Source organism: Aotus nancymaae, unplaced genomic scaffold (assembly GCF_030222135.1).
Source record: "Aotus nancymaae isolate 86718 unplaced genomic scaffold, 86718_ANA_hifiasm-v0.15.2.pri h1tg000003l, whole genome shotgun sequence".
Classification (NCBI taxonomy): Eukaryota; Metazoa; Chordata; class Mammalia; order Primates; family Aotidae; genus Aotus; species Aotus nancymaae.
In genome coordinates, this window is record NW_026988414.1 from 49,675,330 (window position 1) to 49,699,120 (window position 23,791).

The 23,791-nt window shown below is 37.1% G+C and overlaps 1 protein-coding gene across 1 annotated transcript; it reads left to right on the forward strand.

Moving 5' to 3' along the window:
• Positions 1 to 15,662: 15,662 nt before the first annotated feature.
• Positions 15,663 to 16,629, forward strand: LOC105715614 (heterogeneous nuclear ribonucleoprotein A1-like). Its single transcript, XM_064376737.1, has one exon. The coding sequence runs from the start codon at positions 15,663 to 15,665 to the stop codon at positions 16,515 to 16,517; it is 855 nt and encodes a 284-aa protein (XP_064232807.1). The 3' UTR covers positions 16,518 to 16,629.
• Positions 16,630 to 23,791: the final 7,162 nt, after the last annotated feature.

The window sequence follows — 23,791 nt, forward strand, 5'->3', positions numbered from 1 at the left end:
CAAGGATATCCAGGACTTGAACTCAGATCTGGACCAAGCGGACCTAATAGACATATACAGAAATCTCCACCCCAAATCCACAGAGTATACATTCTTAGCACCACATTGCACCTACTCTAAAACTGACCACATAATTGGAAGTAAATCAATCCTCAGCAAATGCAAAAGAACATAAATGATAACAAACAGTCTCTCAGATCACAGGGCAATCACATTACAATTCAGAATTAAGAAACTAACTTAGAACTGCACAGCTTCATGGAAACTGAGCAACTGGCTCCTGAATGTTGACTGGATAAACAATGAAATGAAGGCAGAAATAAAGATATTCTTTGAAACCAACGAGAATGAAGACACAACGTACCAGAATCTCTGGGACACATTTAAAGCAGTGTCTAGAGGGAAATTTATAGCAATAAATGCCCAAGTGAGAAGCGAGGAAAGATCCAAAATTGACACTCTATTGTCAAAATTGAAAGAGCTAGAGAAGCAAGATTAAAAAACTCAAAAGCTAGCAGAAGACAAGAAATAACTAAGATCAGAGCAGAATTGAAGGAGATAGAGACACAAAAAACCCTTCAAAGATCAATAAATCCAGGAGCTGGTTTTCTGAAAAGATTAACAAAATAGACTGCTAGCCAGATTAATAAAAAAGAAAAGGGAGAAGAATCAAATAGATGCAATAAAAAATTATAAAGGGGATATCACCACTGATTCCACAGAAATACAAACTACATTCAGAGATTACTACAAACAACTCTATGCACATAAACCAGTAAACCTGGAAGAAGTGGATAAATTCCTGGACACTTGCACACTCCCATGCCTAAACCAGGAAGAAGTTGAAACCCTGAATAGACCAATAACAAGGGCTGAAGTTGACGCAGCAATTAATAGCCTACCAACTAAAAAAAGTCCAGATCCAGTCAGGTTCACAGCTGAATTCTACCAGACATACAAAAAGGAGCTGATACCGCTCCTTCTGAAACTTTTCCAAACAATCCAAAAAGAGGGAATCCTTCCCAAATCATTTTATGAAACCAACATCATCTTGATACCAAAACCTGGCAAGGACTCAACAAAAAAAGAAAACTTCAGGCCAATATCTATGATGAACATAGATGCAAAAATCTTCAATAAAATACTGGCAAATAGAATACAACAGCACATCAAAAAGCTTATCCATCACGATCAAGTAGTCTTCATTCCAGGGATGCAAGACTGGTTCAACATACGCAAGTTTATAAACATAATCCATCACATAAACAGAACCAAAGACAAAAACCACATGATTATCTCAATAGATGCAGAGAAAGCCTTTGACAAAATTCAACAGCGCTTTATGCTGAAAACTCTCAATAAACCAGGTATCAAAGGAACATATCTCAAAACAATAAAAGCTATTTACAACAAACCTACAGCCAATATCATACTGAATTAGCAAAAACTGGAAGTATTCCCTTTGAAATCTGGCACTAGACAAGGATGCCCTCTCTCACCACTCCTGTTCAACATAGTATTGGAAGTTCTAGCCAGAGCAATTAGGCAAGAAAAAAAAATAAAGTGTATTCAATTAGAAAAAGAGGAATTTGAATTGTCTCTACTTGCAAATGACATGATTGTATATTTAGAAGACCCTATCATCTCAGCCCAAAATCTTCTTAAACTGATAAGCAACTTCAGCAAAGTCTCAGGATACAAAATCAATGTGCAGAAATCACAAGCATTCCTATACACCAGTAACAGACAAACAGAGAGGCAAATCAAAAGTAAACTCCCATTCACAATTGCTACAAAGAGAATAAAATACCTAGGAATACAACTAACAAAGGATGTGAAGGACCTCTTCAAAGAGAACTACAAACCACTGCTCAAGGAAATAAGAGAGAACACAAACAGATGTGAAAACATTCCATGCTCACTGGATTGGGAATAGTCAATATCATGAAAATGGCCTTACTGTCCAAAGTAATTTATAGATTCAATGCTAATCCCATCAGACTACCAATGATCTTCTTCACAGAACTGGAAAAAAACACTCTAAACTTCATATGGAACCAAAAGAGAGCCCACATAGCCAAGACAATCCTAAGCAAAAAGAACAAAGCTGGAGGCATCACGCTACCTGATTTCAAACTATACTACAAGGCTACAGTAATCTAAACAACATGGTACTGGTAACAAAACAGAGATATAGACCAATGGAACAGAACAGAGGCCCTGGAGGCAACTCCACACATCTACAACAATCTGATCTTTGACAAACCTGATGAAAACAAGCAATGGGGAGAGGATTCCCTGTTTAATAAATGGTGTTGGGAAAACTGGCTAGCAGTGTGCAGAAAGCAGAAACTGGACACCTTCCTGACACCTTACACTATAATTAACTCCAGATATATTAAAGACTTAAACATAAGACCTAACACCATAAAAACCCTAGAAGAAAGCCTAGGCAAAACCATTCAGTACATAGGCATAAGCAAGGACTTCATGACTAAAACACCAAAAGCATTGGCAACAAAACCAAAATAGACAAGTGGGATCTAATTAAACACCAGAGCTTCTGTACAGTAAAAGAAACAATCATTAGAGTGAACTGGCAGCCAACAGAATGGGAAAAACGTTTTGTAATATACCCATCTGACAAAGGGCTAATATCCAGAATCTACAAAGAACTAAAACAGATTTACAAGAAAAAAATAAACAAACCCATCCAAAAGTGGGAGAAGGATATGAACAGACACTTTTCAAATAAGACATATATGAGGCCAAAAAACATATGAAAAAATGCTCATAATCACTGATTATTAGAGAAATGCAAATCAAAACTATATTGAGATACCATCTCATGCCAGTTAGAATGATGATCATTAAAAAATCTGGAGATGACAGATGCTGGAGAGGATGTGGAGAAATAGGAACACTTTTACACTGTTGGTGGGAGTGTAAACTAGTTCAACCATTGTAGAAGACAGTGTGGTGCTTCCTCAAGGACCTAGAAATAGAAATTCCATTTGAACCAGCAATCCCACTACTGGGTATATATCCAAAGGATTATAAATTATCCTATTATAAAGACAAATGCACACATATGTTCACAGCTGCACTATTTATGATAGCAAAGACCTGAAACCAACCCAAATGCCCATCAACGATAGACTGGACAGGGAAGATGTGGCACACATACACCATGGAATACTTTTCAGCCATAAAAAAAATGATGAGTTTGTGTCCTTTGTAGGGACATGGATGAATCTGGAAACCAACATTCACAGCAAACTGACACAAGAACAGAGAATCAAACACCACATGTTCTCACTCATAAGCAGGTATTGAACAATGAGAACATGTGGACACAGGGAGGGGAGCATCACACACTGAAGTCTGTTGGGGGGTGCCAAGGGAGGGACAGCGGTGGGGTAGGGAGGTCAGGGAGGGATAACACGGGGAGAAATGCCAGATGTAGGTGACAGGGAGATGGAGGCAGCAAACCAAATTGCCAAGTGTGTATCTATGCAACAGTCCTGCATGATCTGCACATGTACCCCAGAACCTAAAGTACAAAAAAAAAAGTGTATAATAAAATAAAGAAATAAATAAATTCCAAATGAATTTTTAAAACAGACCAAGATTTTATGGTAAACAGGTATTATTAGAGAGCTTGGTAATTTTAAAATATGGTACTTTTTATATTCTAGAATATATTTCAAAATATGAATCAACCCTAAATACAATTATATATGACAGTTTCTATTTAGGCATTTTTAAAGTATTACATTTTACCTTGGTTTCAAGTTTCCTGGTACCAAGGTAAAATGTACCTTAAGAAAAGATAAGTTATCTTTCCAATAAAACCATAGTAGACAAAGCCTTTATCAAATGTGTGAAGTACCTGACAAATTTTAAATTATCATAGAACTAACTATAGAGGACACTTTCATACTTTCAAGGTTAATATCTTTATATACACACCTAAGGTGCTTTCCAACAAGACTTTTGAAATGGGGATTTATTATTAATAATACATGACAGTTAATATTAGTCACCAAAATCAAAAGCATAGGTGGGTTTCACCTCTCTCAATCAGTGTCAACTCTTTAGAAAGAAAAGTGTAACATGAAGGAAACTTCTCAGATCATACCATTGGAAAAGGAAGTTAGAACTCAGTTCTAATCTGGGGAGATGGGTGCCCTTAAAACAGCGTATTGGATAGAATCCCATTAAATTGTATGATAATCAAGTTGCTACCAAAAGGCAAAGCAATAGACTACCACTTCTCCTAAAGTGATTTGAAGCCTAAAGTGAATGCTTGATCACCACCTTTATTTACCTAGTCCACTATCTTTATCTACCTAGTCCACTGACCACCCTCCTTCTCTTCACACAACCTGGTCTTGCCCAGTGAACCCATCCTGATTAACCCTAGCCAGCACTATAGCTTCACTCACACTGTTCCTCTACTCAAGGATATTTTGCCTTGGGTCTATGTTCAGCAGTTGTTTCTCTCTCTCTCTCTCTCTCTCTCTCTCTCTCTCTCTCTCTCACTCTCACTCTTCGTGTGTGTGTGTGTGTGTGTGTGTGTGTGTGTAAGTTCTGGAGTCATTCATGCTGTGCTCAAATCCAAGTTCTGCTTTTACTACCATGAAGCAGGTTAACTAACCCCATCAAGGCTCAATGGCCCCATCTGTAAAATGGGAATTATAACAGAATTTACCTAATAGGGACATTGTGAGGAGAAAATGAGGCAATGCAGGTAAAGCACTCAATACAGTGCTAGTAGAAAGTGAACACACAATAAATATCACTAATTTTTTTATGTTCATTATTTCACCAACAGAGAGGTAGTTTTGTTTAGTACAGAGGCAATATATTTTATATTATTTTGTATTATTCTGCAAGTATGATAACTGCAATGTTAGAACTAAAATCAGGACAAATGATCTGGCAAATCACATGCATTTACATGGCAAAGAAATAGAAGCATTGAAATAAAAAACAGTACCAGGTAATCAAGATGGGAAAATCACTGTGCTTAGCTTTTCTAATACATTGAGTTTTCAGATAACAGTATGCCAGGTTTATACAAGTTAAGTAAAGGGGCAGGATTCTGAATTTATGAACAAGTATAGACAAGTATTTTCTCTTCCTGTGTGGCATGCATGAATACAGGCACCTGTGCCATGTACTGGATTAGTGCTCTTAAGGAAAAGCTTATCTCTTTTTTGTTTTGTTTTGTTTTTTGAGATGGAGTTTTGCTGTTGTCATCCAGGCTAGAATGCAGTGATGTGATCTTGGCTTCCTGCAATCTCCAGCTCCCGAATTCAAGCGATTCTCTTGCCTCAGCCTCCTGAGTAGCTGGGTTTACAGGCACCCACTACCACGTCCAGCTAATTTTTGTGTTTTTAGTAGAGACAGGGTTTTGCCATATTGGCCAGGCTGGTCTCGAACTCCTGACCTCAGATGATCTATCTGCCTCAACTTCCCAAAGTGCTGAGATTTCAGGAGTAAGCCACCGCACCAGGCCAGAAAACCTTATATTTACTTCCCAAAATTTGTTTTGAGAACAATATTAGAGTCAAAACCTTCCCAATATTGGGCAGAAGGAGCCAGAAGACAGATGGGGGAGGAGGGTAATAGTCTTATTATCATGGGAAAACTAAAGCTGGAGGTGAGCTGTTGATAGGGCAAGAACCCTTGTTGACAAAGAAAATGAGCCAGAAAGGTTTTGGTGTTCTAATGTCTTCATTAGACAGAATTGAATGCTTTCAAATCTGTTAACAGGATTATTTTGGAAAATCCCAGCTTAACTCTTAGAATTTCATCTGCTTAATTGAAACTTTGTCAATATTGTACATGTATATTTATATTAAGTAAGGACTAAAACCTTTTGAAACCCTGCCAATAAGTAATATGAAAGACAGAGAGGTGGCTGAAGGTTGGTAGAACAAGAAAACAGCTCCAACAGGATCTGCTTAAGTTAGAATGGCTCCTTTAAAGAGAATAGCCAGAATAGACACACCTCTAGACAAACATAAGTAAGATACACTCCAAAATCAAATACAAACACTTTTTATTATCTTACATCTTTAATAATCCATGCCCCGTTCCAAAGTATTTATGTGGATAATTGAAAAATAACCAATGTGCTTCCTTGAATCTCCATTTCTCACAGAGCTATAATACCTAAGGCAGATGCTCCATGTGCCATTAGGCACTTAACCATAGCCTTTGCAAGTTATTTCACATTTTAGAACCCCAGTTGCCTCATCTATAAGATAAGACATCTCCATCTCTCAAAGTTGTTTAAAAATTAAACAAGGAAATGCGGGTAAAATGTTCCTGGCACTTAGTAAGTAATTACAAATCAATTTTCTGCATTAATTTCCACTTTTAGAACTATCTTACCAGATTTTTATGAATAATGCTGATTTTTCTTAAATTAAAATTCTAAATTTTACTTTTCACATTTATGAGTTACACATCATTGTCTCTCTGTATGTATGTGATCACACATTTATACTTTGAAAAAAACAACAACAATCAAATCTTAACAAAATAGCAAGAGGATGGTGTTGAATGTGGCTAAACAGTCTGTATGGAGGCAACATGGGACTCAGGAATAGCCTAAAATACTCCAAGGACTGTATAACTCTTAGAAGGACACTAATTTTTTTTTTCATCAAAAGCTACAAATGTCTCTAAACCATTTCCCTTTACACCCTGAGTTACAAACAACTTGGGCAGGCACATTGGCCAAGACAATTTGCAAATCACTCTTAAATAACAGAGGAATCACACCTCTGGCATATAGCATATCTAGAGAATTCAAAGCTAAGAAGATAAATAGCCTGCACAATACATATACATACAGTTTAGAGTCTGCATTTGAGATGCTAGACTTTGAAGAATTGCAGAAGGAGACAGAATTCTTTTTAAGTGGAAAATCAGGTTTAACTTAAGAAAATGACCAATAAAACCTGGATAATGCAGGATGTGACCCAGCACTCCGACACTGACACACACCAGCAGGTGACTCAAAACCCGAATGATAGAAAGAAACAAAAACACAAACCGAACAGAAACAAAAACACAAACAAACCAGATCGAGCACTTCCCCAGACTACATTTATCATAATACTACTGGGTTGGAGTAAAGGACAGGCTGCTGTATCTAAAGTATTCTGTGGCTTTGTTACATGCAAATTAAACGTGCAGCTATACATTTTTTTCCATTGTTTAGACTAAGTTTTTCTCAAAGACGACCTGCAACTTTGTCTAATGTGATACCAAACAATATTTACAGAGAAACAATATCAATAACAGAAGATGCCCAGAGCAGTCCTTAATCCTATTTGAGATACCACCTCTTATGCATACAGTGTTAGTATTGACTCTAGCTATTGCAATTTTCAGGACTCTCACTACAAGGTGGGATTTAGAACACTTGTGGAAGTTGACTTTCTTTATTTAGAGGCTCAGTATAATTGGTGCTCCCAGAGAAGAAAAAAACACATGGACTTTATTGGTCTAGTAGAAAAAAAATTTTTTACTGTCCCCATGCCAAATTGAAAAACAAATTACCTGCCTTTATATTTTATCTGTCTCATAAGTCTTCCTCAATGTTCAGCCCCTTATTTTTCTTCTTCCTTTGTATTCTCAGTTTCTTTTCCCAAAAGTTATTCTTCTTTTCCTCACCTTACATCAACAAGGAAATCATTTAACTGATGAGACTATTTGCACAGTTTACATTTCTTTTTTAAAGACACAGTGGGAGCTGACAGACTTGTGCTCTTCTCTAAAAAAAAAAAAAATAATAAATAAATAATAAATAAATAAATAAATAAATAAATAAGAAGACAGACTTTCCCCGACAGTGAAATCCCTGCCAGGAAGACAACTCCACAACTACCACCACCACTCCATCATCCCCCACCTTCTTATCCTTGGAGTAAGAAAACCCAGACATTTATCTGGACTTAAAAGTGTCCGTGCCTGAGAAAGTATGAGCCTCCGAGACAAGGGAGGAAATGCTGTAGACAATAGCAGAAGCTGCACAGTCCACAAATGCTCAACTTTACACCACACCCATTGGTGGAATCTGTTACCAGCAACACTCATTGCTCTAAGCACCATTATTTATTAAGGATAAAAGAGAAAAATTATCTGATTTTAAAGTCAGCTCAGCTCCAATTGTGATACATATGAAAGTAGAATATGTTTGCTTTTCTGAGCTAGAAACTAGACAGGGAAGCCCTCTGCTTTCTAAACTTTCTCTTCTCATGTACACTGAGCACAATTTATCTCCTGAAACTCCAAGATTAATTGGAGTAATTCCAGATCAAACTGTGAAGTAATAGGGGCAGGGAACATGATGATAAACACAGGGAACACTGTTTGGAAATTTTAACAAAATTTTCTAATAATTATATCTACAAATGAAATCTTAGTGTCTAGTCTTATAATTAGAAAAGGAAGTCTGACTAAAGGCAGGAGGTATTTGACATCTAACCTAGGTAAAATAATGAAAAGAAGAATAAGGAATAAGAACAATGAAAGTATCAGGTGTATTCCACATCCTCAAGAAATCCCTCCTCCCTTACTTGTCTCCCCATAAGTGAAGCTTATCTCTCCACAAGTGAAGTTATATCCCCATAATTGAAGTGAAGCTTATCTCCTCATAAGCTTGTCTCCCCACAAGTGAAGTTGCTCTAACTCTCAGGCTCTTCTTCCTCCTTTCCATGGCATTTCTCCACTCAGTCCAGTAGCCATATATCTGCCTCTTTCCAGCTCATGTCTAATGATGCCCTAGCTATATAGTCTGCCACACTCCCAGACATAATTCACCACTGGAGTATATAGAGCTCTGTGGTCAAACGCTCTGCAGCCTATGGGCCAAACTAATGCCCTTCCCTCTCACTTTGGAACCTGGTCCATTGCTTTATGCTTCTAGTTTTGGAAGACAAAGTCAAATCTCAACTTTACTCCTTATTTCAACTCTCTGGGCTTCAGTCTTCATCTACAAAATGGGCTAGACTGAGCCATCTTAGATAGTTTTTAGGTTTAGAAATACTTCATATACTACCCCTAGAGCAAGGCTTGGAGTGTATTAGGTACTTCATAACGAGTAATAGCAGCAGCAGTAGCAGTATAACAGCAACAATAATAATGACAATACTAGTTAATTAGAAGTCAACAATTCCATATTATGAAATAAGTAGTAACTTCATTAATGAAAAGTTGATCATTTATTGCAAAATATATATTGATCCAATACAATGCATATGTGTCAGAAATTTTCTAATATTATATCTAGTCTATACATACATCTCATGAGTTAGTATGATCAGCATTTTCCAGATGAGAGGAATGAGACATGGAAGGATTAAATAATTTGCACAGGGCTAACCAGTTGTAGCATCCTTACCCTTTTTAGGCACCCAGTTGTGTCTGACCCTGGAACCCACACTCATTTCACCATTCTACTTTCTTTACATTGAGAAATTTGCATTCACTGCAGTACTAGAGAAGTAGACAAAGGGCTTCTGCTACTGGAAGCTAACCCAATTCAGTTTGAAGTGTGTTCTACAATTAGAGTTTTCATGGTTCAACATCTCATACAACAAATCCACAATCTTTCCCTTCTAGTAATCATCCTTGTTAAGTCAAAGTTGGTATTTGGGCTCCTCCTATCTCTCTTCCTCATTTTCATCCCTGCTCTCCTTTTCCCCTGCCCCAAGATCCTCAGTGGACACAGGTAGAAAACACTGATTGCCTGCAAAGTTCTCCTCCAAAAACACAAAAATGCTCACCCTAACCATCCTTCTCTGTTAAACAATGACTGCCTTTTCCTCATTAAAGCTCTTGTAAACTTAGTATCTTTCTAATTCGCCAGCTATGAGAAAGGGAAGAAATTTATTGTAACTAATTCATCATTAAAAATTACCAAGTGAAAATGCATCTAGGCATACTTACTTTGCTTTTAAAGAAAACATTTAGCCACAACTGTCTACTAATTGGTCATATGTCAAACAACAAAAAAAGTATCTTGTTTTGTTTTTAAGTAAAAGAGATCAAACAATATAAAAGATTTGATGCAGAATGTCATTCTTCTAGTCTTAATACCTCACCTACAAATAAGCTTATGACACCTCCCCACATTCTAATTTAATCACTGGTCCTGATACTCCTTAGAATTCACTCACTCCATCCCCATTCAAGCAGACCCAAAGAACAAAAGGAAAAGCTCAGTTCACCTCTTTTGAAAGACAACAAACTTTGCTCTCAACTACATCTTAGTCAATGCATTCACCCTTGTATACTTTAATCTTTTTATTGTTTTTATTATTCTGAAAAGAATACATATACATGACAAAAAACCTACAAGAGAATATATAATAAAAAATTTTCTCACCTATAATAGACCTCTCATTTTATTCTCTAAAGGAAACTACTGTAGCATTTTCTTACATACCCTTTTACATATTTATCATGAACATGCACATAGATGTATGGTTTCCCTGGAAAAACATAGTTTTGAAATGCAAAGATTCACTTATAGGTGGCTTTTCTTTCACCTTTGCCACCTCTGAGACAGTGGCAAAGGTGAAAGAAAAGCCACCCATAAGTGAATCCTTGGAAAAGACCAACCCCTCCTTTTCCAGTGTTAATCAACTGTTTACATTGTTGGCAAGGCTTCTAGTCAACAGTAGACTATTAGTAAAGTATCGGAGAGTCAAAACATACACGCAGATTTTTGACTATGCAGGAAGTTGGTTCTCCTAACTGCTGCATTATTCAAGGATCAACGGTAAATAGTTTTTTCTGAATTTTCTTTGGCTATATTAAGAAAGGGAACTATAAACAGTTTTATATCTAGATTTTTCATTTAACAGTATGTCTGGCAGATATTGGAATATCTGCATATATCAACTATTTTATTTTTTCAATTGTTAGATGTTATTCTTTTTTTAGATATACTATAATTTATTGAAAATTTTCCCTATTGATGAATATTTAGTTTGTTTTTAGTATTTTCCTAGCACAATACCACAATGAACATAATTGTGCATATATGTTTGTATATATTTGTGAGCATATCTATAAACCAAAGTGCTCATAATTGCTGAATAAAACAGAAAGTGCATTTTGATTTTTGACATTCTCAACTTATCTTCTAAAATGTTTGTCCAAATTACATTTCCTCCAACACTGTATAAATGTGACTGCTTCTGCATACTTTTGTCACCACAGCATTTACCATATATCCAGCTTATCTCTGTGAGTAGTTGCTTTTGAACTGTTGATCACATAGTTAGTATGAGGAATGACAGTAGGGTAGTGACCATAAATTTGGAATGAAATGATAGCCTAAGAAGTGCCATACACAAGTTGGAATACGAAGCAGAGTTGGTTAATTTTTATTTTATAAATATTTCAATAATTCTACATTTAAACATTTCCTCAAAATAGCATCTTGGAAGGTCATTCTTAAGTGGATACTACCAGCATTCCAAATATCTTTGCAGCTCTACTTTGGGTATGAACTTCAGAGTCAGTAGCCCATTCTTTTTTTACCTCTCCAGTGGTAGCAGAGTCTTTTAAAGATAGATTTGATTTTTCTGATAGCCAAAGGTATTTGTAGCCAAATCATCTAAAAAATAAAATTGGTTATCTACCAAGATAAAATGGTTTTGATTAAAAATAAGGTGAATTTTAAAATAATGTGAGCATCATGCCTGTAATCCCAGCACTTAGGAAGGCCAAGGCAGATGGAACACATGGTCAGAAGATTGAGACCATCCTAGCCAACATGGTGAAACCCCATCTCTACTAAAATACAGAAAAACTAGCTGGGCATGGTGGCATGCACCTGTAGTTCCAGCTACTTGGGAGGCTGAGGCTTGAAACCAGGAGGCAGAGGTTGCAGTGAGCCAAGATCATGCCACTGCACTCCAGCCTGGCAACAGAGCGGAGATTCTGTCACAAAAAAAATAATAAAAATGTGAGCATATTTGTGTGTGTGCATATATGTGCATTCACACATGCACATGTGAGAAAGAAGGAGAGAGAGAAACTGAGAGAGAAACTAGGTCTGAATGATGTTTTCAGGGAAGAGTTTAAATATGTTTTATGCTAGTATGTGCAAAAAGTTTCCCAAGGTCACAGCCCTAAAGGACAAATCTCATTTGGATGTAGACATTGTGGTGTGTTTGCTTTAAAAGATTGATTGTTTTATAGCTATAACTCATAAAGCCTGTGATCATAAAACACCTCACTCTATCTTGAAGGCAGGCCACACTTGTGTAAATAATGGTATCACACCCTAACTTAGCTGAGACCACTTCTGGCCCTAACATGGCCAGACTCCACACTGTACCCAAGTAGCTAGGACTACCTCTAGTTCCACATAATAAATATGAATGCTCACTTAACTAAAATAACAAGAGAAAATTTAGATTAAAAAAAAAATAAGAGATTGTTAAGTGATGAGAAATTACTAAAAGAAACTTTAAAAACAGAAATAAGCATAATATCTGTTTGTTATAAATGGCTTTAAAATTAAAGAGAGAGAGAAAAAAAGGGGAAACAACTCTGTCTTGATTCTGCATCTGCTGCTTACCAGAATGACTATACCCTGACTTGTCCCATAGCCCTGTCTGGTTTCAATTCAGTTCCAATTAACTTAACTGGTCTCTTTGTCACTTTCCAGTGGCACTCTACAAATTGGCTGTTTGCTATTTTAGAAGCTTCTAATCTCTTGAAACTTTGTATTCTGTACCTACTATCTCCACATTTTGTCTATCCATTCCTATCTTAATCCCCTTGAAATGTGGGATGGTAGTTTCTTAAAAAAAGACCACTCTTTAAACAGAAATTGATTAAAATCTTGGCTTTTAGTTGTGACCTCAGAAAATGTAATTAATCTTCCTAACCTTTTAAAATTTTTTTTAAAAATGCACATTGTTCTAAATTGTTTGAATAATGTATCTTCATAAACAACTGAAAAAATGATTATACAAGGCAAATGTTCATCAGGTTGGTGTATTTGTCTATGCATATGATACATAAGTAAGTTTTACAAAATGTGAACTAATATTTATTGTCTGAAATTTGCTTTGTTTCTATTTACATTTTTAGTAAATGGTTATTCAGCTTCTGCTTACACATCTATCTATAGTGACCAAGAACTACAGAATTGTAAAAATAGTCCTTTAGGTTGTTCTTATTTACTATCATTGTAGTTGATTTTAGAAGGTTCTTCTCCATTTGTTTTAGATCTTCCTCACTTTATTTGCATCCATTTGTCCTATTTCTGTCCTCTAGAAGAAGACAAATTAATCTAATCCCTTTGCTACATAACAGCCTTTAAAACATTAAAAGTAAGTACTCATTTCTCTCTGACTCTCTTCTTCTTCAAGCTAAACAGCTTCAGGGTTTTTTTAATCCATCTTCTCATTCATCATTACTTCTGGATCCCTGAACATCCTACTAGCAGCACCTGCCAGCTCTTTGGCCTCTCTTATCTCTCAAGACCTCCCTCAGTTCCATCACTCACCTCCTTTGGTGAAAACTCATCTCTCCCCAACTTCTACAAAAGTTTTCACTATGTTTTCATTTCTCTCCTCAGCTACACTAGCATTTCCTCTAAGAACTGAAAAAAGACAAGAATGCCCACTCTTACCATTCTTTTTTATTCAACACAGTTTTAGAAGTCCTAGCCCAAGCAATTAGGCAAAACAAAGAAATAAAAGACAACCAAATTGGGAAGGAGGAAGCCAAATTGTCCCTGTTTGCAGATGACATGATTTTATATATAGAAAAATCTTAATACCCTACCAAAAAACTCAGAGCTGATAACAAATTCTGTAAAGTTGCAGAATCCAATATCAATATACAAAATTCAGTAGTATTTCTATACATGACCAACAAACTAACTGAAAAAGCAATTAAGAAGGTAATCCCATTTACAACAGCTCTAAAAACAATAAAATACCAAGGAATAAATGTAACCAAGGAGGTGAAATACCTCTACAAGTAAAACTACAAAACACTGATGAAAAAACTGAAGAGGACATAAACAAATAAAAAGATATCTGATGCCCAAAGCAACCTATAGATTCAATGCAATTCCTATTAAAATGCTAATGACATTCTTCACAGAAATAGAAAAAAATCCTAAAATTTATATGGAACCACAAAAGACCCCAACAACCGAAGCAGTCCTTAGCAAAAAGAACAAAGCTGGAGTTATCACACTACCAGATATCAAAGTATACTGTAAGCTGTAGTAATCAAAGTAGCATGTTACTAGTATAAAAACAGACAAAGATAGAGCAATAGAACAGAACAGAGAACTCAGAAATTAATCCACATATCTATAACCACCTGATTTTTGACAAAGGTATCAAGAACACTAAGTGGGTAAAAGACCGTCTCACCAATGAATGATGCTGGGAAAACTGGATATCTGTATATGGAAGAATGAAACTAGATTCCCATCTCTCACCCTATATAAATATCATTGCAAAATAGATTAAAAACCTAAATGTAAGACCTGAAAAAAATAGAATTACTAGAAGAAACCATAGAAGAAATGCTTCAGGAAATTGGTCTGGGCAAAAATTTTCTGAATAATACCTTAAAAACATAGGCAACACAAACAAAAATAAACAAGTGGGATTATATCAACCCAAAACCTTTTGTACAGCAAAGGAAGTAATCAACAGAGTGAAAATACAAACTACAGCAAGGAAGAAAATATTTGCAAACTACTCATATATATAAGAAACTCAAACACCTCAACAGTAAATATATATATACATACATACATATATGATTAAAGAGTAGGCAAATGATCTGAACAGACATTTCTCAAAAGAATATATACAAATGGCCAATAAATACGTGAAAAAAATGCTCAATATCACTAATCATCAGGGAAACCCTAATTGAAGCCACAATGAGGTATCATCTCACACCAGTTAGGATGGCCATTATCAAAAAGACAAAAAAAAATAACGAATTCTGGCAGGGATGTGGAGAAAAGGGAACTCTTACACACTGCTGGTGGGAATGTAAACTAGTACAACCACTATGGAGGACAGAATGGAGGTTCCTCAAAAAACTATGAATAGCACTATGGTATGATCCAACAATCCCATTACTAGCAATTTATCCAAAGGAAAGAAAATCATTATATCAAAGAGACATCTACAGACCATGTTTATTGCAGTACTATTTATAATAATCAACATATGGAATCAACCCAGGCATCCAACAACAAACGAATGGACAAAGAAAACATGGTATATATACACAATGAAATATGATTAAGCCATAAAAGGCAATAAAATTCTGGATGGATGCTCTTGGAGGACATTGTGTTAAGTGAAATAAGCCAGTAACAGAAATTTCCTATTAAACACAGCACATTCTCACTCACCAACAGAAGCTAAAAAAAAAAGTTAATCTCAAGATAAATTCTTCAGTTTGCTCTTTTCTGCCCATGGACACCGCCGAAGAAGCATCCTTCAAGTCTCTCTTCTCCCTGTGATCAAGTCTAAGTCAGAGTCTCCTAAAGAGCCCAAACAGCTGAAGAAGCTCTTCATTGGAGGGTTGAGCTTTGAAACAACTGATGAGAGCTTGAAGAGCCATTTTGAGCAATGGGGAATGCTCACAGACTGTGTGGTAAGGAGAGATCCAAACACCAAGCACCCCAGGGGCTTTGGGTTCGTCACATATGCCACTGTGGAGGAGGTGGATGCAGCCACAAATGCAAGGCCACACAAAGTGGATGGAAGAGTTGTGGAACCAAAGAGAGCTGTCTCAAGAGAAGATTCTCAAAGACCAGGTACCCACTTAACTGTGAAAAAAAATTTGTTGGTGGCATTACAGAAGATGCTGAAGAACATCACCTAAGAGATTATTTTGAACAGTACAGAAAAATTGAAGTGATTGAAATCATGACTGACCAAGGCAGTGGCAAGAAAAGAGGCTTTGCCTTTGTAACCTTTGATGCCCATGACTCTGTAAATAAGACTGTCATTCAGAAATACCATACTGTGGATGGTCACGGCTGTGAAGTTAGGAAAGCCCTGTCAAAGCAAGAGATGGCTAGTGCTTCATCCAGCCAACGAGGTCGAAGTGGCTCTGGAAACTTTGGTGGTGGTCATGGAAGTAGTTTTGGTGGGAATGACAACTTTGGTCATGGAGGAAACTTCAGTAGTCATGGTGGCTTTGGTGGCAGCCGTGGTGGTGGTGGATATGGTGGCAGTGGGGATAGCTATAATGGATTTGGTAATGATGGAAGCAATTTTGGAGGTGGTGGAAGCTACAATAATTCTGGCAATTACAACCATCAGTCTTCAAATTTTGGAACCATGAAGGAAGGAAACTTTGGAGGCAGAAGCTCTGGCCCCTATGGTGGTGACAGCCAATACTTTGCCAAACCACGAAACCAAGGTGGTTATGGCAGTTCCAGTAGTAGCAGTAGCTATGGCAGTGGCAGAAGATTTTAATTAGGAAACAAAGCTTAGCAGGAGAGGAGAGCCAGAGAAGTGACAGGGAAGCTACAGGTTACAACAGATTTGTGAACTCAGCCAAGCACAGTGGTGGCAGGGCCTAGCTGCTATAAAGAAGATATGATTTAGACAAATACTCATGTGTATGGGCAAAAAACTCGAGGACTAATTTATGACTAATTGTATAACAGGTTATTTTAGTTTCTGTTCTGTGGAAAGTGTAAAGCATTCCAACAAAGGGTTTTAATGTAGATTTTTTTTTTTTGCACCCATGCTGTTGATTGCTAAATGTAATAATCTGATGGTGACACTGAATAAATGTCTTTTTAAAAAAAAGTTAATCTCATAGAAGTAAAAAGTAGAACAAATGATCCTAGAAGCTAAGAAAAGTAAGGGGAAGGGAGGGATAGGGAGAGATTTGTTAAAGAATACAAAATTATAGCTAGATAGAAAGAATAATTTCTTGTGTTCTATACCACTATAGGATGACTGGATATGCTAATTACCCTAATCTGATCACCATACATTATATATAGCAAAGTACCACTATATACCCTATGAATTGTGTACAGTTATTAATTTTTTTATTTTTAAAAGAATAAAAATAACTGAGCAAAGCATCAGAACCCTTAAAAGAGAATGTGTCTTGTGTTTCTTTTTGAACAATCTCTACCCATCTACTCATCACCCTTGCCGTCATCAATCCTATAGGAGAGTATCTCAAATTTATCTCCAAGTTAGTTTGCTTAAGGTAAGTGGCTATTTCCTCTTTTTTTGTAACCAATACATTCCATGTGCATTGTTTTGCACATACCAGAAAGAAAGACGTATACTAATATGTTATTACTGGATAACTTTTATTTTTATTTTGTTTATCCACGTTTACCTTTCTTGTGACTTTTTAATATTTTTGAAACAAGGTTTTATTTTGTTTTAAACCATGAGTAGAGAGATATAGGTTCCATTGCTGGTTCTGCCACAGCTTTGATCTATATGCTTGGGCAACCTACTTTTGATCTTTTTGCGTTTCAATTTCCTAACCTGTAAAAGGAGAAGGAAAAGGTAGAAGTGCTTACAACAGTGACAGTAATACCACATAATCCTGGAGCCCTTGACACTTTATAAAGCACTTGCATATGCAGTAGTTCATTAAGAAACACACATTAGTATCTCCCATGCTCTCAGCCTCATTTAAAAATTATTTAACCTGATTTGCAAAAACAGCTGACCAGTATGCTGCAAAGTATAAATCTTGACTCTGGCCCTAGCCTCCATGTAGCAGAAAACTTCAAAGTCCTCAATAGTTAATGCATCCCACAATGTTCAACTTGCTATTTGTAAGATACTGGGAAGAAAGAGACAAGGAAAGAATAAAATGAAGGCAATCATATTTACGAAACATCTAAACTATAGATCATTATAATGTATATGTCATTCTATCTCATTGAATCTTCACAACAACCTAACTGGGAGGTTTACTTCCCATATTTCAGAGATAATTTTCTCATAAAGGGTTGATATCAGCGCCCAAGATCACACAGTATATGAAAGTCTAGCTGAGCCCAAGCTCAAGTTCATGCTAAAGTTCTATGCCACCTCACTGAGATTTGAGAGCCACTGGGTTTGGGGTGTTGGTTATTGTTTTAACTTCTGCTAAACCTGAAGCCCACTGAATAACTCTGCTTGATAAATGGTACCAAGAACATAATGCAGTGAGGGAAAATATTTTGCTACAAACAACTAGCCTATAGATGGCGACAGCTTTCAATCATTTCTGACCCAGACTGGCACTCATCATGAAAGCTTTAATCCAAAAATATCACTTTATGTCAGATGTGCCCTGAAATAGCCGTATCTCCCAAATTCTATCAGGTAAGTGACTGAGACAGCAATTGAGCAATGATAATTCTTCCATATCTACAGTGCAACAGAGAACAAACACTTCTGAAGGATGGTCATTGTTCCATATAATAAATACTGGCAGTGAATGAGGTCATGACTCTTTTTTCTTCCTTGTTCTTCCTTATTTCTCCTTCACTAACACACTTCTTTGCTCCCCTAACTTGATGCATTATAGCCGCGAGGGCACATGAGAGTGAAGTCAGCATAATATACATTGCTAAAAAGTTTCAGTCAAATGGAACTTGACTGCCTCTTCAAAGAAAGTAGCATAAAAAGGAAAGAGCAATGAATTTATTGTGTTTGCCTAACTCCATTAAATTGGAATGCTTGGCCTTGAATAAGCAAAATCATAATTACATGTTAAGATATATCTGTATTATCTTCATGTAATCTTAATGAATACTTACTAGATGCCAGGCACAGGCATAGTGTACTATATATTACTGCACTTAGGCCTCACAATAATCCTACAAGACAGGCAGAGTTATAATACCATATTGAAAGAAGAAACTGAGGCACAAAATTTTACGTAACTTTCCTAATGTCACAGAGCAAAAACAAACAAAAAATGATAGCATAATGATTCATACTCCAGCAGCCTGACTCCAATGCCCACGCTTTCTGAAAGCAAGATCCTAATTGCCAAAGGACAATGGTCAGATAGGCAGGTATGCGCCCCTAAATAAGAACTTTTTCTTTAATCATTTTCATGATATCTCCCCATCCATTTAAACAATCCTATATTCAGCAGTTCATGTGATGAAAATGGACAAAAGGATTAGAGCATGCTAAAAAGCAAAGGCCACTGTGATCACAAGTGAATTTCAGCAGCAGAGTCACTCACCTGTTGGATCACAGATCATACTTGCACTGGAATTGCCCTGAGCTAACTTATGGTGAATATACTTAAGGGACTATGTTTTATTCTTCTTATTACTTATACTCCAAGTCTAAACTGTGAGACATATAGCTGTTAAAAAGGAAAGATAGAGGGAAAACCATCAGCCTATGGAACAACTGTCACTGATTTGTTGCAGAGAATAAAGTTCATAAAACTTTTAACTCCACAGAGGTTCTTTTCCTTCCATAAAGTTACTCCTCCAAAAGCCAAGGACTGAGAAGGAATGACGACAGAAAAACAGGTTCCTTGTTGTCTCGAGTGGTTTATTGACATCTTTGAGATTTTTCAAACTAAGTGACACCCATTTAGCTGGCTATGCCCTTCATAGCAATAATTTTCTTTGGGTACTTTCTTCCTGTTGAGAGGGAGTGGAGTGGGGTGGGGCGAAGAACATGCCATAATATAAGTTTCTCTCTCTCTCTCTCTCCCTCCCTCCTTTTTCTTTCTCTCTCTCTCTCTCACTTCTCTCTCCCCATTTTCACTTTTAGTGCATGTAGCATCAGAGTGAGCCTATTTGCACAGCTAATTGAAGGTGACTGTGTGGTGCAACTAAAAGGCAATGTTGAGAGAATGGCTCATGACAAGAGAGCCAGAAAAGCCCCACCCTGGGCAACTCTCTCCTTTGTTAGAAACATCTGCCAAGAAGGCTTGTGATTATCTGAAGACAGCACAATCCTAGGAGTCAGAAAGTCAGGATCCAAGTGCTACCCATCCTGTGGCGTTAGGCAAGCTCCTTCCCCTGTTGAAACTCCAATTGCCTCACTGTTATAAGACATAAAATCTCATTAGATCGGCAAGAGGAACTAATGAACATCACACACTGGCACACACGTTCTGGTAAACTCCAGAGGCCTGTGCCAAATGCTAGTTGTGAGTTTATTTTTCAAAGGTTTGGACTTGCCTCTCACTCTAACCAGGAGCTTGGTCCTTGATCCTTGAACCTCTTCCCAGGGCTGGGAGAGGTAAAAATCTGAAATTGCCTTGGGTGTGACCCAGTCAGTCTTGCTAATAAACATTCCTTCCTGTTTCTCCACAGTGACAAAGGAGGAGGGCAACAAGGTCGGAGGAGAGCGGCAGGGACCACACCAAGTGAGGACCTCAGCAGGGGATAGCAAGAGTTTGCTCAAGCTGAGTCAGCCCCCTGTTTTTTCCTATTTAAATGATTCACTTGCTAAGGCAAACCAGTCCAGAGATGTATGAATCCCCCTCGCCTCTCCCATGAGCTTCCAAATGAGTTGCTGCTTTTTGTTTTTATTTTTCCTATTTCCCTTCTTTCCTTGGAAACATGATTTCAGGGTTTTCAATTTCAGGTTAAGGTTCCCCCCTTCATTTAAGCACCCTGGGAGGAGGGGTTGTCATATCAAAGAAACACTGTGCTGATATTCTTAATTTTGAATCTATTTAAATGGTCATTTTAAATGGCTGTTTATATTCCTTAAGCTTCTTTGTGTTTTTGCACTCAAGTACGTTAAATTAAAAATAAAATTTCATAGCATATAATATACAGAGAAGTCTGAGCTTTTTGGAAATTAAACTTAAACTCTAAATACATGAATTTTCTATATCATCTTTAAAGGTTTATCACACCTGTAATCCCAGCACTTTGGGAGGCCGAGGTGGGCGAACCACCTGAGGTCGGGAGTTCGAGACCAGCCTGATCAATGTGGAGAAACCCCGTCTCTACTAAAAATACAAAACTAGCTGGGCGTGGTGGCACATGCCCAGCTATTCAAGAGGCTGAGGCAGGAGAATCGCTTGAACGCAGAAGGCGGAGTTTGCAGTGAACAGAGATTGCACCATTGCACTCCAGCCTGGGCAACAAGAGCGAAATTCCATCTCAAAAAAAAAAAAAAAGGTTGATTTTAGTACACCCAAGACTTTTTCAAGTCTTTTGAACAGAAATTTCTTCTGCATGTTTAAGATGCATAACATTTTTCTTCATAATACAATATAGCCTTTTTGTTCATTATTAGAAGTCATTCCCCTTACATTCTTTTAACATTCCCAGCTCCCATTTGATCTTCCTCCCATATTCATGTGAGGTCAAGTTTAGTTGAGGCCTTTCTTCCATGTTCTGCCTAATCTTCATGTACATCTGTAGTTATAATATCCTTTTTAGCCAAGTTATTCAGGAAGAACAGTTTTACTATTTGGTTACATCTGGACAGTTATGACATTCCCCAGTTTAAAACTTTCCAGTAACATCTCACTGTCATTAGAATAGTAACTAAATGTCTTTCCATGACCTACAGGACCTTTTATGGCCTCAGCACCGCCTATTTCTCCAAGCAGACTCCCTCTCATCCACTGTGGTCCCACATTGGCTTTGTCTCTGTCCCTGCAATCGGCCAAGTTGTCTCAAGTTCTCTGTACTTGCCATTGTTACTTCCCTCATTTTCATCTGACTGTCTCCTACTCCTCATGTAAGTCTCGGGTCAAATGTCACTTCCTCAGAGAGGCTATCCCTGTCTCCCACACCAAGCAGGTTCTATCTCCCTTCCTGCTCAATTTTCATCCCAGTAGTTATAGCACTATCTGAATAGTTTCAGTTTTTTCTTATTTATTAGTTTGTATGTATGTTCATTTTCTGTCTGGTCTTTCATGCATTGTGAGGGAAACACTTTATCTGTTAATTGCTGTATCACAGTTTCCAGAATAGCTCCTGGCACACAGGAACATTCAGTAAATACCAGTTGAAGAAATAAACCCTGGCTCATCTCCATATCTACTCAAACTTATATCCATTTGAGTGTATCAAACAGATATACAAATCATGGGGAGTCCAGACTGCCTTGTGTCTCATCACACAATGGGTAATCTAGTCCAGATTATCAACTATAAAAGTCTCCTCAGATGGTTGTCAAAACAGTAAGAAGTTGATTATGTCCAATGTCATTTGATCCAATTTTGGAAAGAGACAAAAGAGCTAAGAGAATGTTGAGCATACATTCTAATTCATTGGGCAGTTCTTTTCACTTTTTCAACAAGATATAACTAATAGCTGAAAATAGTAAATAATCACACTTAGCTGAAGGGATCTGAACAGGAGTATAAGGTGTTCCCAAGGACTAAGTATCTTTGAGTTCTCATGATGCACTTACAAAATTCAGATAAACTTTGCATCCTAATTCATTGTATATCTGGGTTTTATTTAATATAAAAAATTCCCCAAATTGTTACATGTAAAATATGTCCTCCAACACAATATGCCCTGTTTACCCTAGAAAACCACCAATAATCCACAAGTACACATGATCCAAGCTGATAATCATAGAGAAACTAATCTGGAAGAATCTTAATGGGAGCACAGGTCCCACCCACCCCTTGCTGACCCATGTACTTGTTCCCATCTTCACCCAAGAGAGGAAACACTCTGGAACTAGGGCAGCGTAAGTGAAGCAGAGTGAAAAGGAGTGTGAAGTTTTGAGGAAAAATAAAGGTTAAGTGTCTATCTTTCTGCATTGCTTTTTTCATATTTCTCTTTTGAATGACTTCCCTGCTGTTTTTATTTCCATGTACTTGGTGAGGTAAAAGGTATAAGTCTTCCTCATTCCTGAGAGGAGAGACCCTACAGTGATCATATAGCCCAGTTTTCTCAGGGATAATGCATGCATCCTGGCATAAGTGGTAGTACCCTGTTTTCCTTTGTACAAAATATGCTAACTAAGGGGCACCTTCTTCACTCTTCCCTCCTTGAAAGAATAAGTAGAACCAAACTAAAGAGGTCATGCACAACATGATGTGAATCTTCCTCAGCCTAACTTTAAGCCACCAAGGAAGAGGAGTCCTTATGACTCAGATATAAAAGCATTTGGAATCCAAACATTGGTGTATACTAATGAAGTTTCCTTTGATATATCTCTAGAGTTTGGAATCTATAATCACCATTTGGCACTCATTGAAGATTGGGGGTTCAGGATCCAGACCACCTTGCAGCTATTACAATAATGTTTCCAAGGAAAAGACAGAGGGGCAACCAGGATGGTAAGAGAGAATTTGGTTAACTGAAAACCATCAGGGCTATTAGTTAAAGTATTTTAAAATAAAATATGATACATGAAAGTATTTAGGAGGTAATGCCGCATAAATTTGAATGATTAGTTCTTTCAATGACATGGCTCTTGAAGGCAGGAAAGAGAAGACCATTATCTCGTGAACACACACCAAAAAATGGTTTGCTCTGATACTAATTATGACAGTTACTGCAAGGATAATAATAGACTGATGGTCTTAGCTGCTGCCTCTGAAATTCATCACCAAGTTTGTTCTGAGTCCATGCTTTCTCTGGCTGCTCCCAGCCAATTACTAAACACAGCAGATGTACTAAAGCAACTCTATTACTGAAAGATGCAGGACTCTTCTGACGGGCAGCTTTGCCTTGAATATTCCCAATTGGCTTTGCCAAAACTTTCTTAAAATTGTAATCTTAAGGGTTTTCTTCTTTGCCTTTCTTTCCTTTCTCCTTCAT

Bases quoted from the DNA above. Each gene is read 5' to 3' on its own strand.
- LOC105715614 (XM_064376737.1), top strand. From the start codon at position 15,663: ATGGGGAATGCTCACAGACTGTGTGGTAAGGAGAGATCCAAACACCAA.